The 15,869-nt window shown below is 51.4% G+C and overlaps 2 protein-coding genes across 2 annotated transcripts; both read right to left on the bottom strand.

The window, feature by feature from the left end:
- Positions 1 to 1,399: 1,399 nt before the first annotated feature.
- HBM (hemoglobin subunit mu) lies at positions 1,400 to 2,183 on the bottom strand. The gene is made up of 3 exons (XM_004373120.1): positions 2,072 to 2,183; positions 1,679 to 1,883; positions 1,400 to 1,576 (listed from the first exon to the last, which is right to left on the bottom strand). The coding sequence occupies exons 1-3, from the start codon at positions 2,161 to 2,163 to the stop codon at positions 1,448 to 1,450; spliced, it is 426 nt and encodes a 141-aa protein (XP_004373177.1). The 5' UTR covers positions 2,164 to 2,183; the 3' UTR covers positions 1,400 to 1,447.
- Positions 2,184 to 2,972: 789 nt separating this feature from the next.
- Positions 2,973 to 14,303, bottom strand: HBZ (hemoglobin subunit zeta). Its single transcript, XM_004373119.1, has 3 exons — positions 14,207 to 14,303; positions 3,216 to 3,420; positions 2,973 to 3,101 (listed from the first exon to the last, which is right to left on the bottom strand). The coding sequence occupies exons 1-3, from the start codon at positions 14,299 to 14,301 to the stop codon at positions 2,973 to 2,975; spliced, it is 429 nt and encodes a 142-aa protein (XP_004373176.1). The 5' UTR covers positions 14,302 to 14,303.
- Positions 14,304 to 15,869: the final 1,566 nt, after the last annotated feature.

The raw sequence follows: 15,869 nt of genomic DNA, 5'->3' as shown, positions 1-15,869 counted from the left end.
ACTTCGTCCAGCTCAAGCCAAAGTCCAGCTCTCTGAACTGTGCCCCCTCTCCTGTCTTTTCGGGAACCGACACAGTTTGCCACTCCGCCGCGGCCCCCATATTGCCCAGGCCAGGAGCAGCATCCGCGCGTCTATGGTTCTGCTCGGTAACGGGTGCGAGCCTTCCCGAAGTGAAACACAAGCTGCTTCGGCACTCTGCCCGGGACCAAAGCCATTAACTGTCGGTGTAAACCGTGGGGCTGCAGGAGTTACGTATGGTCAAGCACCTCCAGGCTCTTGCCCCGCTGATGGGCGATCGGTCTCGGGCGCGCAGGTTAACAGGTTCTGATGGCTCTGGCAGCGGGAAAAGTTTGGCAGAGCTGCGGCCAGGGCCCAGCCTCCGGCATCACCGCTTAGACCTGGGCGCTGACCGCAGTGGGCCCAGGGTTTCCTGCACAGACCCGAAACCGCCTCGTTCGGGGTTTACTGAGCTGCCAGAGTCCCAGGCCCTCCCCAGCCCTGGTTACCTCCCCCGCAAAAGCTAGGATTGGGCCCCAAGATTTCTCCTCCAGGGCTGGGGAGTGGGAGACAGGGCCTGGGGGCACGGGTGAGGTGGCGCCTTGGTGGGGAGACCCTCAGAGGCTGAGCCGAGGAGGTCCATCAGCCCAAGCAGGGGAGAAGGTCTGGTAGGCACTGAGCCTGTGTCAGGCACCACGGGGCCTTATGAGTTCATGAATAATATCAAAGACCCAGTGATGTGGGGCTTCAGAGAGCTCGGGGACTTAGTCACCCAGTGTCACAGCTTGTTGGTGTGGACCAGGTTCTAAACCTGCTCTGTCCTCCTCTGAGGACACACACCCCCATCACACACAATGAGGTTCAGAGGAAGGGGCAGACTTGGCCCAGGGCGAGGTTTTGCTGCAGACCAAGCATTCTGGGGAGAGAAGAAGCAGGAGGGGGACAGGGGTGAGGGTCCAAGGAACCCTGGGCCCTGAGCTGTGCTTGGCCACAGGCCAGGAACTTGGTCAGGGCCAATGCCCTCCTCTGTAAAATGGGGTGAAGATCCCAGATCCCCACCCGAAGCTCCTGGTGCCAGATAGGGAAGGAGGGGAGAATGAATGAATGAGATAATGAATATGAGTGAATGAATGCATGAGTCAATGCAGATGTGCCTTGCCAACCAATGGTTCAGCTCCGCCAGGTGCCTAGTCGAGTTGGAGCTAAGCACACTCACATCCTGAGAACACCCCCAAGCCCGCGGTTGTTGTAGGGCGGGGTGTTCTAGTCAAACAACTTGGGGTGGTCACTTGGTTCCGGGAGGCCCCAGTGGGGGCCCCAGCTTCTTTGCCTGGCAACAGTGACCTCATTCCCGCCTGCTCCCTCCCCGAAGACCAAGCACACGCGAGTTTCTGACGTTCAAGGCCTCGTTTATTGACACGCACAGACCCCGGCCTGCGGGGCGCGGTGCTCAGCGATACTTCTCGGTCAGCACCACGGCCACGCCCGTCAGGAACTTGTCCCATGCTGCCTGCATTTCCACCGTGAACTCGTCCTGCAAATGGGAGGCCAGCACCACGTGGAAACACTGGATCAGCAGCTGCCGGAGGAGGAGGAGGGGGCGAGTGAGAGATGCTCTGCCCTTCCCCGCTCCCCATCCCCGGCTCGGCGCGGAACCCCCACCGCGGCCGGGTGGACTCACCGGGAAGTTGGAGGGGTCCACGCGCAGCACTTGCCCGTGCAGGTCGGCCAGCGGGCTCAGTGCAGCGCGCAGGTTGTCCAGGTGCTGCACGGCCACGCCCACTGCCGCGAGCATTCGCTGTCCGTGGCTCAGAAGATGCTCTTGGTCCTGGCAGGCGCCCAGGTGCGGGAAGTAGGTCTTGGTGCTAGGGTACACCGTGAAGAGCCTGCAGGTGCAGGTCGGTGAGCAGGAGGGCGGCCTGTCTCCCCCTCCCACCCGACGCTAGCCCCACCCAGACCCCCGGGATCCCCCGCCCCGCCCGCGCCTGGTCTCCGGTGCTCCCCCTCGGGGTCCATTTGCCCCACACCCCTGTCTCCGCCTCCCCTCTGACCCGGAGACCCCGCCCCTGTCTACCTGAGTAGCAGCTCCGCCCCGAAGTGCGCCTCGTGGCCCGCGATCAGGTCCCAGACCTGTGCTACGTGGGCGCGCTCCTGTGCGCTGAGCATGGCGCTGGCGTGGCGGTTCTGTGGGGGCCGGGCCCGCCACACTGTGCCTCCTTATAGCGCCCCCCAGCGCCACACCCCCTCTTATCGACCCGGTCGCGTGGCGGGAACTCGGGACCTTCGGCCCGCGCGAGGAACGTCGCCAGCCCCGCCAGCCGGTGCCGCGGAGACCAAGGCCTGGGGGTCCCTGGGTTTTCGGCACAGACTCTTGCTGCAGCACGTGGGCACCTTGGCTGCGGACTTTGGGGAAAGCTGTAATTACTCCCCTGCGGACAAAAGTGCCTGCCTGGGCCGGAGCGCGCAGAGGGAACCCGGAGGAAAAGCGCCGGCAGGGAGCCCCTTTCCCCCGGGGGCTAGGAGGGGGAGCCACACCAGGATCCCCGCAGCTGCCAGGGCCGCGCGGCCTGTGACCTCGAGCTTCGGGAAACAGTCCCCTGAGTCCTGGCGCGCCCTAAACGCGCTGAGCAAAGCGACAATCTGGGCGATTTGGGAGGGGAGAGGCGCAAACGCACTTGCGGACCAAAGGACGCGTGGGCGGGCCCGAGCTGTTCTGCCCACCCCTGGCACCCGCGACAGCTACGCTGGAGGTTCACAGGGGCAGAGACCCGCCCCCAAAACACCCTCGGGGTTACCTCCAGGCAAACCAACGCGTTCCCGCAGAGTGTCCCATCCCCGAGTTCCCCCACACTCCCTCCAATACTCGGAGCACAGGACCCGACTCGTTCATCCTCATCCATTTATTGGGGACTCCGGGGAGGAACTGTGGGGCAGGGAAGGGCCGCGGCCTGTCTTCGGGGGACCGGGGACGGCGCTCAGCGGTACTTCTCGGTCAGGACGGAAGACACGATGGACAGGAACTTGTCCCAGGCGGCGTGGGCCTCGGCCTTGAAGTCGGCGGGGAAGCGCGTGGCCACGGTCACCAGCAGGCAGTGCGACAGGAGCTGGAGGCGGGGACGGCTCAGTGCCGGGCGGGGGCGGCCCTGTCCGAGCCCCCGCCCCGCCCCCGTCCCCGCCCCGTGTCCCCGCCCATCCCGGCCCGCTCCGCCCGCGCCCACCTTGAAGTTGACCGGGTCCACGCGCAGGATGTAGGCGTGCAGCTCGCTCAGCTTGGACAGCGCGCCCGAGATGTTGTCGACGCTCTTGAGCGCGTCGCCCACGGCGGCCACCACCTTGGAGCCGTGCGTGCGCAGCTGCGCCAAGCCCGGGTGCAGGTCGAAGTGCGGGAAGTAGGTCTTGGTCTGGGGGTAGCTGGCGAAGAGCCTGGGGGACTGGAGCGTGAACTCAGAAGGGGAGCGCGGCCCCCTCTCCAACCTCTCGGCACTCCTTTCCGAGGACTCCCATATACGTCCTGTCACAGGCCTGCAAACTCAGTACGTCCCAACACTTCTTCCTGAAGCCCCTGCGCCCCAGCCCGCTGCTCCCCCCAGGCTCCTTTCTTTGACTTTAAGTTCTCCCGCTTGCGCGAGCTAGAAGTGGGGTAACACCGCTGGAGGCCCTCTCCCTGCACCCACACCCCTCCCATCACCCAGCTCCTCCTGGGCCTCGGCCCCGTTCGGGCTCCGTGGCTGTCTCCTTGCTTCCATCTGAGTCCCCGAAGTCTGGCCTGCCTACAGCGCACGCAGCTCCCACTGGCCCCTCACCCCTGTCTGCCCCCAGGGGACTTGACTAGCTGCCTCAGTCAGGACGCTGGGTCTGTTCCTCCTGCCACCAAGTAAGGTCTCCTCAGAGGTTGCTTCTTCCAGGGAAACCTCCCCTAGCCCCCAACCGCATCAGACGCCTGTCTTTCAGGCACTTCAGACTCTGAAGGAAACTCACTCCCTCCCCCCAAGCCTCCTTATATGGAGCTGAGGGCCTTGCCAGTTGGTGGCCACTGGTCAGGAGAGGGGAGGGGGCTTGCAGGGTGAGGCCTGTTATCAGATCCTTTGACAATGGTCAGTGGGGCCTGGTGGGACTGATGGGGTGAGGGGCTAGCACTCCTGCCACTTGGCTGGGTCTCAGGTAGATAGGGGCCCTGGCCTCGCCAGAGGGGCTGTGCGTCCACCCAGCCCAGAGACTGGCCTCTGTATTGTCCCTGACCTCCCTGCCATGGAGAAGATTGTCCAGAACAGAGGAGGCCCTCTAAGAAGCACTTTGTATCTGCCACTCCGTTGGATCCCTAGCAGCTCAGGCTGAAAGATTTCAAGTTGGGCAGGCTGGCTCCAAGGCCAGGGTCATGGTGGGCCTGCAATTCTGCATCTGCTTCCCTTTCTCCTGGGCTGAGCAGCAGGGGCCCACTGAACCGAGCCACTCTGCAGGCCACATTTTCTGTTCTGGTCCGCACAGACCCTTTCAGTCTATTTACTTACATCTCTTTATCCTCTTAGCTCATCCCCTGCCCTCTCCCCACAAGGCAACCATTCCAAGGTGCTTAATATATTCCTTTTAGTTCCTATGTGTTCTTTTTTGTTTTTTAAGCTTGCATTTTTTTTGTTGTGGTGAAATATATCTAACAAAACGTTTGTCATTTCAGCCGCCTTTAAGTGGACAATTCAGTGACATTAATTACATTCACCATGCTGTGCAGCCATCATCACTACCCATTTCTAAATGTTTTCATCACCCCAGACGGAAGCTCCATACCTATTAAACAATAGCTCCGCCTTCCCCCGCCGCCCCCAGCGCCTCCCCAACCTCTAACCGACAGTCTGTCCCGGTGCGTTTGCCTGCCCCAGCCAGTCCACGTCGGTGGGATCACACAGCGTTTGTCCTTTTGTGGACGGCTTATTTCGCGCGGCGGCGCATTGTTAAGGTTCAGCTATGTCACATGTGTTTTTGGTTTAAATAAATTATAGCCTGATTTAAAATTTTAAATATACCAAGCATTTCCTCATATGCACATCTCTTTTGGAATACAGGATTTTTAAAACAGAAGGGAGCCAACCAAGACATAACACACGGTCATGTTTTTCAAGTGGATGCGTATGTGTGCAGAGGGGAAGGCAGCGTGGGACGGCTTTGCACTGTGAAAAACGGTCCCCCTAAGGGAGGCGGGTGCAGTTTACTCCAGTTTGTTTAGCTTGTGTTTTCGGTGTATTTGCAGCGTGTTCACAGCATGTTAAAAAGATGGGATTAGCAGCAGTTATGTAGGCGCAATCTACAAGATTAATCTACAATTTAAGCCAATTACTTCTGAGATATAAAAGAGAAGCGAGCAGAGAGACAGAGGAGCCTCATACCACCAAGAAACAAGAGCCAGGAAAATAGCTCGTCCTTTGGACCAGGAGTCCCTGCACTGAGAAGCTCCTCGACCCAGGAAAGACTGATGACAAGGACCTTCCCCCAGAGCCGACAGAGAGAAAAAGATTTCCCCCGGAGCTGGCGCTCTAAATTCGGACTTCTAGGCTACTAGACTGTGAGAGAATAAACTTCTGTTTGTTGAAGCCGTCCACTTGTGGGATTTCTGTTACAGCAGCGCTAGACAACTAAGACATGCGCCTTCCTCACCATCCTTGTTATTCTTGAGCCCATTGTTGCAGCCGCTGTGTCAATCCATCTCATTGTGGGTCTTCTTCTTTTCTGCCAAGTGTCATGGATTGAATTATGTCCCCAAAAAATATGTGTATCAATTTGGCTAGGCCATGATTCCGAGTAGTGTGTGATTTTCCACCTTTTTGCCATCTGATGTGATTTTCCTATGTATTGTACATCCTACCTTTATGATGTTAATGAGGTGGGTTAGGTGGCAGTGGTGTTAGTGAGGCAGGATTGTGTTTTGAGGCAATCTCTTTTGAGATATAAAAAAGAGAAGTGAGCAGAGAGACAGGAGGACCTCATACCACCAAGAAAGCAGTGCCAGGAGCAGAGCACGTCCTTTGGACCTGGGGTTCCTGTGTGGAGAAGCTTCTAGTCCAGGGGAAGATTGATGAGAAGGACCTCCCTCCAGAGCAGACAGAGAAAGCCTTCCCCTGGAGCTGACGCACTGACTTTGGACTTCTAGTCTACTTTACTGTGATGAAAATAAATTTCTGCTTGTTAACGCCTTACACTTGTGATATTTCTGTTACAGCAGCACTAGATAACTAAGACACCAAGCATGGTGTCCTTCTCCAGGGACTGGTCCCTCCTGATAACATGTCCAAAGTATGCGAGACGAAGTCTTGCCATCCTTGCTTCTAAAGAGCATTCTGGCTCTACTTCTTCCAAGACAGATTTTTTCTTCTGGCAGTCCATGGTATATTCAATATTCTTTGCCAGCACCATAATTCAAAGGCATCAATTCTTCTGTGGTATTCCTTATTCATTCTCCAGCTTTCACATGCATATGAGGCAATTGAACACACCATGGCTTGGGTCAGTTGCACCTTAGTCTTCAAGGTGACATCTTTGCTTTTTAACACTTTAAAGAGGTCTTTTACTGCAGATTTGCCCAATGCAATGCATCATTTGATTTCTTGCCTGTTGCTTTCATGGGCATTGATTGTGGATCCAAGTAAAATGAAATCCTTGACAGCTTCAATATTTTCTCTGTTTATCATGATGTTGCTTATTGGTCTAGTTGTGAGGATTTTTGTTGTCTTTATGGTGAGGTGTAATCCATACTGAAGGCTGTGGTCTTTGATCTTCATCAGTAAGTGCTTCAACTCCTCTTCACTTTCAGCAAGGTTGTGTCATCTGCATAATGTAGGTCGTTAATGAGTCTTCCTCCAATCCTGATGCCACATTCTTCTTCATGTAGTCCGGTTTCTTGGATTATTTGCTCAGTATACAGATTGAGTAAGTATGGCAAAAGGATACAACCCCGATGCACACCTTTCTTGACTTTAAACCATGCAATATCCCCTTGTTCTGTTCAAACGACTGCCTCTTGACCTATGTACAGGTTCCTCATGATCACAATTAAGTGCTCTGGAATTCCCATTCTTCGTAATGTTATCCATAATTTGTTATGATCCACAGAGTTGAATGCCTTTGCATAGTCAGTAAAACACAGGTAAACATCTTTTTGGCATTCTCTGCTTTCAGCCAGGATCCATCTGAGAACAGCAATGATGTTCCTGGTTCCACGTCCTCTTCTGAATCTGGGTTGAATTTCTGGCAGTTCCCTGTCGATGTAGTGCCGCAACCGCTTTTGAATGAACTTCAGCAGAATTTTACTTGTGTGTGATATTAATGATATTGTTCGATAATTTCCACATTCCGTTGGATCACCTTTCTTTGGAATGGGTACAGATATGTATCTCTTCCAGTTGGTTGGCCAGGTAGTTCTATTCCAAATTTCTTGCATCTGTTCGTTGAAACATCTCAGCTGGTCTTCCGTCAATTCCTGGAGCCTTGTTCTTTGCCAGTGCCTTCAGTGCAGTTCGGACCTCTTGGATCATATGCTACCTCCTGAAATGGTTGAACGTCAGCCAATTCTTTTTGGTACAGTGACTCTCTGTATTCCTTCCATCTTCTTTTGATGCTTCCTGCATCGTTTAATATTTTCCCTGTAGAATCCTTCAATAGTGCAACTCGAGGCTTAAATTTTTTCTTCAGTTCTTTCAGCTTGAGAAATGCTGAGCATGTTCTTCCTCGTTGGTTTTCTATCTCCAGGTCTTTGCACATTTCATTATAATACTTTCCTTTGTCTTCTTGACCACCCTTTGAAATCTTCTATTCAGCTCTTTTACTTCATCATTTCTTCCTTTCACTTTAGCAAATTTCAGAGTCTCTTCTGACATCCATTTTGGTTTTTCTTTCTTTCCTGTCTTTCTAATGACCTCTTGCTTTCTTCATGTATGATGTTCTTGATGTCATTCCACATCTCATCTGGTCTTCGGTCATTAGTGTTCAATGCATCAAATCTATTCTTGAGATGGTCTCTAAATTCAGGTGGGATATACCCAAGGTCGTACTTTAGCTCTTGTGGGCTTGTTCTAATTTTCTTCAGTTTCAACTTGAACTTGCATGTGAGCAATTAATGGTCTCTTCCACAGTCAGCCTCTGGCCTTGTTCTAACTGATGATATTGAGCTTTTCCATTGTCTCTTTCCACAGATGTGGATAAAGATGAAAATAGGCTTCAGGTATATACCCTATTGTACTGTGCTGATGAAGGCCTACACTGTTGAAATGGGCCCACACAGGTCTATGCAGGGGTGAAAAGCATTCAAAGTCCGTGGACCCGTTATGCCCGTGCCTAGGCAAAGGGGCTGTGCCTGCCCTGGGTTCCTGGCTTAGGGTAGCTGGCAGATTATTTTTCCCTGTTTGTTAATTTGTTCCCTTTCCAAAGCAGGAAGAATGGCTCAGGGCTCCTGATGGGTCCTATTTCCGGCACAGGGGCACAGGGGGCCCAGCAATCACTGAAGCCTGACTGGGACCTGGAGCAGAGTGAGGAGGGGGCAGGTAAATGGGAGAGAGTTACTTCCCAAAAGGGGTTTGGTTTTGATTCCCGCAGTATGTTAGATGCTTGTACTTATCTTTTGCTGAATGAGCACTGTTTTTCACTGGTTCTGCAGGGTTGAGCAGACTGTCTGCAGTTCTGTCTCTCCCAATGTGAAAAGCATGTCCCAAGCAACACTGCTTGCCTCACCCTTTGTGTGCTAGCTGGTCCAGCCTGTAGGGTGCCAGTGCCGGTCTGGTCAGGTCTGGCAACTCCTGGCTGCTTCTGAACCGTCTCTCCCTCTCCCTGCTGCTCAGTAAGATTCCTCAACTTTGTCTTTGATGTTCAGGGCTCCTAGATCGTCATATATAATTGGTTCACTTGTTCTTTTGGATCTTTGTTGTAAGAGGACCACGGGAAGCATCTGACTACTGCACTATCTTGGCCACACTCCTCTGCAAAATACTTATTATTATTAATGAAGAATCACAAAACTCTTACTAATAGCTCTGTAGTGGAGAAACCTGACAGACACCATCTCAGCCAAGTGGTCAAAGTGAACTCCAGTAAAGGGACAACTCAACATCATGCGTCCAGGTTAGCTGCAATGAGGATGACACAGCATCGCTTCTGTGATATTCCTGCCCAAAATGCACAACGTGAATCTCACCGTGAGGAAAAATCAGACAAACCCAAACTGAGGGTTTCTACAACGTAACTGGACTGTGCTCTTCAAATTATTAAGGTCATGCAAGGAAAGATTGAAGAGCCAGGTTGACGGAGATTGACCTGACAGCTAAATACAATGTTTGATCCTGGACTGATGAAGGACATTATTGGGGGAAATGGACAGCATGTGACTGAGGTCTATGCATCAATGGGTTGGAATTAGTGTTAACCTCCTGATTTTGATGGTTGTTTTACGGCTGTGCATGTGCGTGTCCGTGTTGTTTAGGAAATTCAGACTGAAGAATTTAGGGCAATGGGGAATCATGTCTGCTTTCTACTCTCAAATGGTTCAGAAAGAAAAGAAAGAGAGAGTAGGTGAGAGCAGGAGAGACAGAGGGAAAGAGAAGGCAGATGTGGTAGAATGTTAATTGGGGAATCTGGATGAAGGCTGTCGTAGGTATCTAGTGCTGCTGTAACAGAAATACCTCAAGTGGATGGTTTTAACAAAGAGAAATGTATTTTTTCACAGTAAAGTAGGTTAAAAGTCCAAATTCAGGGTGTCAGCTCCAGGGGAAAGCTTTCTCTCTCTCAGCCTTCTCATCGGCATTCCCCCAGACTAGGAGCTTCTTGGTGGCGCAGGGACCCAGGTCCAAAGGACGCACTCTGCTCCTGGCACTGCTTTCTTGATGGTATGAGGTCCCCCATTCTCCGCTTGCTTCTCTTTCCTTTTATCTCTTGAGAGATAAAAGGTGGTGCAGGCCGCACCCCAGGGAAACTCCCTTTACACTGGATCAGGGATGTGACCTGGGTAAAGGTGGTGTTACAATCCCACCCTAATCCTCTTTAACATAAAATTACAATCACAAAATGGAGGCCAACCACACAATTCTGGGAATCATGGCCCAGCCAAATTGATACACACATTTTTTGGGGAACATAATTCAAACCATGACAAAGGCTATTTGGAGTTCTGCCTTATTCTTTTTTTTTAAATTTAATTTAACATCTTTATTGAGATGTAATTCACATGCCATACAATGTACACATTAAAGTGTAGAATTATATGTTTTTTAAGAATATTCACAGAGTTTTGCAACAATCACCACGTTCAATTTTAGAACATTTTTATCACCTAAAAAGAAGCCCTTTGCCCCCTAGCGGCCACTTTCCATTTCTCCTATCTTTGTATTATTTGCAATTTTTTTGATAGTTTGAAAATATTTCAAAAGAAAAGGTTACAAGTTTACAATAGTGTTATTATGAACAATGAACAAAGTGAATGTTAGGGTTTTTTTTTTTTTTTGCTATTCCTTCTATCATAGCCATGGTACTGTGTTCAGAAGTCACTTGGAACAATTATTTTCTTTAATATTACTAGGTTCATTTATTTAAATTGATTTTCAGTGTTGGGGTTTTTGGATTTTGCTCTTTTTAACTTTATTTTTCAGTATGTAAAATATTTAAATGATTCAAAGATCAAAACTATGTAGAGATGTATACTTGAAGAAGCCTTCCTCCATTCTTCCTCTATATCCCTATTTCACACTATGGATGGATAGTTTGTATTCATTTCCACTCTGTCCTCTCATTGTTACTTTTTGTAAAAACAAGTATGTGTGTGTATATATATGTATATTGCTCAGCATACAGATTGCATAGTACCTTTCCTGATGTTAAACCACACGGCATCCCCTTGTTATGTTCAAACAACTACCTCTTGATCTATGAACATGTTCCTCATGAGCACAATTAATTGTTCGGAATTCCCGTTCTTTGCAATATTGTCCATAATTTGTTATGATCCACACAGTCGAATGCCTTTGCATAGTCAATGAAATGCAGGTGAACATCTTTCTGGTATTCTTTGCTTTCAGCCAAGATCTATCAGACATACAGGCTGTATCCTTTCACCATACTTCTTCACTCTGTATGCTGAGCAAATAATCCACAGAAGCTGGATTATATGAAGAAGAATGCGGCATCAGGATTGGAGGAAGACTCATTAACGACCTACATTATGACACAACCTTGCTTGCTGAAAGTGAAGAGGAGTTGAAGCACTTACTGATGAAGATCAAAGACCACAGCCTTCAGTATGGATTACACCTCAACATAAAGAAAACAGAAATCCTCACAACTGGACCAATAAGCAACATCATGATAAATGGAGAAAAGACCGAAGTTGTCAAGGATTTCGTTTTACTTGGATCCACAGTCAACACCCATGGAAGCAGCAGGCAAGAAATCAAACAACGCATCGCATAGGGCCAATTCGCGGTAAAAGACAGACCTCTTTAAAGTGTTAAAAAGTGTTGCAGACCAAGGTGCTCCTGACCGAATCCATGGTGTTTTCGATTGCCTCATATGCATGCAAAAGCTAGACAATCAATAAGGCAGACTAAAGAAGAATTGGCGTCTTTGAATTATGGTGTTGGCAAAGAATATTGAATATACCATGGACTGCCAAAAGAATGAACAAATCTGTCTTGGAAGAACTATAGCCAGAATGCTCATTAGAAGCAAGGATGGCAAGACTTCATCTCATATACTTTGGACGTGTTATGAGGAGGGCCCAATCCCTGGAGAAGGACATCATGCCTGGTAAAGTAGAGGGTCAGCAAAAAAGAGGAAGACTCTCAACGAGATGGATTGACTCAACAATGGGCTCAAACATAGCAATGATTGTCAGGATGGCGCAGGACTAGGCAGTGTTTCATTCTGGTGTACATAGGGTCGCTATGAGTTGGAACTGACTCGTCAGCACCTAACAACAACTATTTATATATACACATATATTTGTACATGTGTATTATATATATATTCTTATTTCCCCTCTTTTCTTACACAAAAAGTAGCCTGCTATATATAGTCACCTGTGATGCACATTTAGGTTTTCCAGTGTCTTACAAATAAAGGAGCCCCAAGTCATTTTGCATCTATGTCCTGCCCCGGCTTCTCCGCCCCGTGTCCTGCCCCACCCCCCATACAGGGGAGGCCTCTTTCTCAGCTGCACCCAGAGTAGTCAGACTCATAAATTTTTGCCCATCAGGTAGGTAAGAAATTGGCCCCAGTGGGTTTTTAGTTTGCTGTTAATTTGCATGTCCCTTAAGGAACACTTTCCTTCTTTATTTCTGTGAACTCTGATATCTTGCCAGTCTCCCCGCTAATCGTGGTCTTCCTGGGGTCAGGAGGCTTTGCTTATTTTAGCTGCTGTATCCATAGCCCTGGTGCTTGGACCCTCTTTTTCGCTCAATAAATGTTCGTTTAATCTAGGAATGAGTACATCCATCACTCCCCTCTTTGTTCCAGGAGGGGATGAAGGAGCTCAGATCAGGGGTAACCAGGAAATGGTATAAATTCAGGGAAGACAGAACACCTCCGCGACCCAGGGGGGACTGCTTCTGAGGGGCTGGGTGGGGCCCAGCCCTGCCCCCCGGAGGAGGAAGGGCCCAGAAGCCCCTCTGCCACCCGACCTGGTCCAAGTAACCCAGGCCCCGGGCCCAGACCCTCTGACCTCCGAGAGACCTTGAGATTGGTGCGAAGGATCCCTACAGCCCACCCAGTGACCCCAAGGCAGCGCCCCCCTCCCCGCGGCCTAGTGACCACAGAGACCAGGTGGACGTTGATTCGTTTATTGGCGCGTCGGGGGCGACATGAGGGGCCTGAGGCTGGGAAGGGCCGCGGCCTGTCTTCGCGGGGGGGACGGAAGACACGATGGACAGGAACTTGTCCCAGGCGGCGTGGGCCTCGGCCGTGAAGTCGGCGGGGAAGCGCGTGGCCACGGTCACCAGCAGGCAGTGCGACAGGAGCTGGAGGCGGGGACGGCTCAGTGCCGGGCGGGGGCGGCCCTGTCCGAGCCCCCGCCCCGCCCCCGTCCCCGCCCCGTGTCCCCGCCCATCCCGGCCCGCTCCGCCCGCGCCCACCTTGAAGTTGACCGGGTCCACGCGCAGGATGTAGGCGTGCAGCTCGCTCAGCTTGGACAGCGCGCCCGAGATGTTGTCGACGCTCTTGACCGCGTCGCCCACGGCGGCCACCACCTTGGAGCCGTGCGTGCGCAGCTGCGCCGAGCCCGGGTGCAGGTCGAAGTGCGGGAAGTAGGTCTTGGTCTGGGGGTAGCTGGCGAAGAGCCTGGGGGACCGGGGCGTGAGCAAGGCTCTCTGGCCAAAGCGTAAGGGGCGCCCAAAACCCAGTAGTCAAGATAAATTATATTTAACGCACTGTTAAAAAATCAATTAATACAAAAAGTCCATGATGAACAAAACATTAAAATTTTAAATACGGATCAGTATTGCTGCTTTTTTCTGTTGTCCAGGCTCCAGTATGACACTGCCCCATCGTTCATTCATTCATTCATTCAACAGGTGTTTGTGGAAACCCAGTGCTGGGCAAGGCTGGGCACTGAGAGACACAGTCCATACCTTTAGCATCCCCTCCTGACCTACCTCCCTGTCCTCACTGACCCCATGCCTGCTCCTTCCCACCACTCATCCTCACTCACGCCCTCCTCACTGACCCTCCTCACTGACCCTCCTCACTGACCCCTTCTCGCTGACCCTCCTCACTGACCCTTCTCACTGACCCTTCCTCACTGACCCTCCTCACTGACCCTCCTCATCGACCCTCCTCCCTGACCCCTCATTACTGACCCTCCTCACTGACCTCTCATTACTGACCCTCCTCACTGACCCCTCCTCACTTACCCCTCATTACTGACCCTCCTCACTGACCACCTCACCGACCCTCCTCACTGACCCCTCCTTACTGACCCTTCTCACTGACCCTCCTCACTGACCACCTCACTGACCCCTCCTTACTGACCCTTCTCACTGACCCTCTTCACTGACCCCTCCTTACTGACCCCTCCTCACTGACCCTCCTCACTGACCCCCTCCTCACTGACCCCCTCCTTACTGACCCCTCCTCACTGACCCCTCCTCACTGACCACCTCACTGACCCTCCTCACTGACCCCTCCTCACTGACCCCTTCCTCACTGCCCCCACCCCCCAGCCCGGTCCCATGCCCTGTGGTGTGCTCACCTCTCCAGGGCCTCGGTGCCAATGCTGTCGGCCTGTGTGGAGACCTTACTCCACATGGTTATGATGATGGTCCTCTCGGCCTTGGTCAGAGACATGGTGGCGGCTGCTCAGGAGCTGGTGGAGCTCAGGACTGGCCTCGGTGCTGCTCAGCCCCCAGGGCCCCTTTTATGGAGCTGAGGGCCTAGCCAAGATCCTGGCAGAGGGGAGGGGGCTTTGGAGGTGAGGTCTCTTATCAGATCCTGTGATAATGGGCAGTCAGGCCTGGTGGGATTGGTGGAGTAAGGGGTTATCACTCCTGCCACCCTCACTCCCCTTTGCGGGGGCGTTGGCCATAGCTTGACCACAAGTGGAGTGAGATAGGGGCCCAGCCACCCAGGAGGTCACCCCTGTATCTGCAGCCCGGCTCCTCATCCATTTTGGAATTGCACAATGGGGAGAATGCGTGGAGCAGGGCCCAATGTTCACCCCCTTGGCTGGAGCGCGCCCTACCTGCTGCCTGCACTGGGCTTGTTGGGCTCCCCGTGGGCTCTCTGTAGGCTCCTTGGCGGGCTACCTGTGGGCTCCCCGTGGGCTCCCTGTGGACTCCTGGGCCAGTGCCAGCCAGCCACATGCCAGCCTCTCCTCCTCTGGCTCTGCATTCCTGGTTTTTTCCTAGGAAATCAACAGTTCTGAGAACCTAGCATTGAGGAAATGTGTGCTCCCCTGATGAGCTGGACCAGGTGGCAGGTCCATCAACTGGAGTCCATGCAATATCGTGCACTCTTAGGGAATCAATAGTGCACTCCACTACAATCATTTGAAGATAATGAGGCAAACATTTCTTTTTTTGACTATGTTAATCCTTTTTTAAAAATTGTAGTGCAAATATACATAACAAAACATCTGTCATTTCGACATTTTTTGCACAGACATTTCAGTGACATTAACTACATTCGTTAATGTGTGCAACCATCACCACTACCCAAATTCTTCCACCACTCGTAACAGAAACTCAGTGCCCCCTAGGCTATGACTCGTTCTTTTCCCTCTCCTCCCACCCCTGGTAACCTCTAATATACTTTGGCATCCATATAATTGCCAATTCTAGATATTTCATATAAGTGGGATCATCCAGTATTGAAACAAATATTTCCTTTAGTTTTATATTTAGCATACAATAAATTGACTTTTCAAAGTGCACTGTTCTATGAATTTAACACAGGCATAGATTTGTGTAACCAGGGCTGCAATCAGGACACCGAACAGCTCCATCACCTCAGCACTCCCACATGACACCACTTTACAGTCTCACCCCCCCCCGTCCCACGCCTCTGGTAAGCACTGGTCTGTTCTCTCACTACAGCGGTGTCTTGTCTTTCAAGAACATCGTGTAAGTGGAGTCATACAGTACGGGATCCTTTAAGGCTGGCTCCTTTTAGATTGCACGATGCCTTTGAGATTCAGCCGAGTGGTTGTGTGTATCGGTAGCTGATTTCTTTTCATTGTTCTGTAGTATCCCATAGGACGTCTGTACCATATTGTTTGTCCAGGCTCCTACTGAAGGACGTTTGGTTTGTTTCCAGTTTGGGGCTATTACAAATAAAGCTGCTATGAACATTGCGCATAGGTCTTTCTGGGAATATATATTTTCATTTCTCTAGGGTAATACCATATCTAGGAGTAG

Source organism: Trichechus manatus, unplaced genomic scaffold (genome assembly GCF_000243295.1).
Source record: "Trichechus manatus latirostris isolate Lorelei unplaced genomic scaffold, TriManLat1.0 scaffold00024, whole genome shotgun sequence".
NCBI classification, from domain to species: Eukaryota; Metazoa; Chordata; class Mammalia; order Sirenia; family Trichechidae; genus Trichechus; species Trichechus manatus.
Note: the sequence above shows the minus strand (reverse complement) of the source record. Positions and strands in the feature narration are given on the sequence as shown.

Coding starts and splice junctions, on each gene's coding strand:
- HBZ (XM_004373119.1), bottom strand. CDS start 14,301: ATGTCTCTGACCAAGGCCGAGAGGACCATCATCATAACCATGTGGAGT. Junction 3,421..14,206: donor GGCACCGAGGCCCTGGAGAG/GTGAGCACACCA, acceptor CCAGTCCCCCAG/GCTCTTCGCCAGCTACCCCC. Junction 3,102..3,215: donor TGGACCCGGTCAACTTCAAG/GTGGGCGCGGGC, acceptor CCCCGCCTCCAG/CTCCTGTCGCACTGCCTGCT.
- HBM (XM_004373120.1), bottom strand. CDS start 2,163: ATGCTCAGCGCACAGGAGCGCGCCCACGTAGCACAGGTCTGGGACCTG. Junction 1,884..2,071: donor GGGGCGGAGCTGCTACTCAG/GTAGACAGGGGC, acceptor CTGCACCTGCAG/GCTCTTCACGGTGTACCCTA. Junction 1,577..1,678: donor TGGACCCCTCCAACTTCCCG/GTGAGTCCACCC, acceptor CTCCTCCGGCAG/CTGCTGATCCAGTGTTTCCA.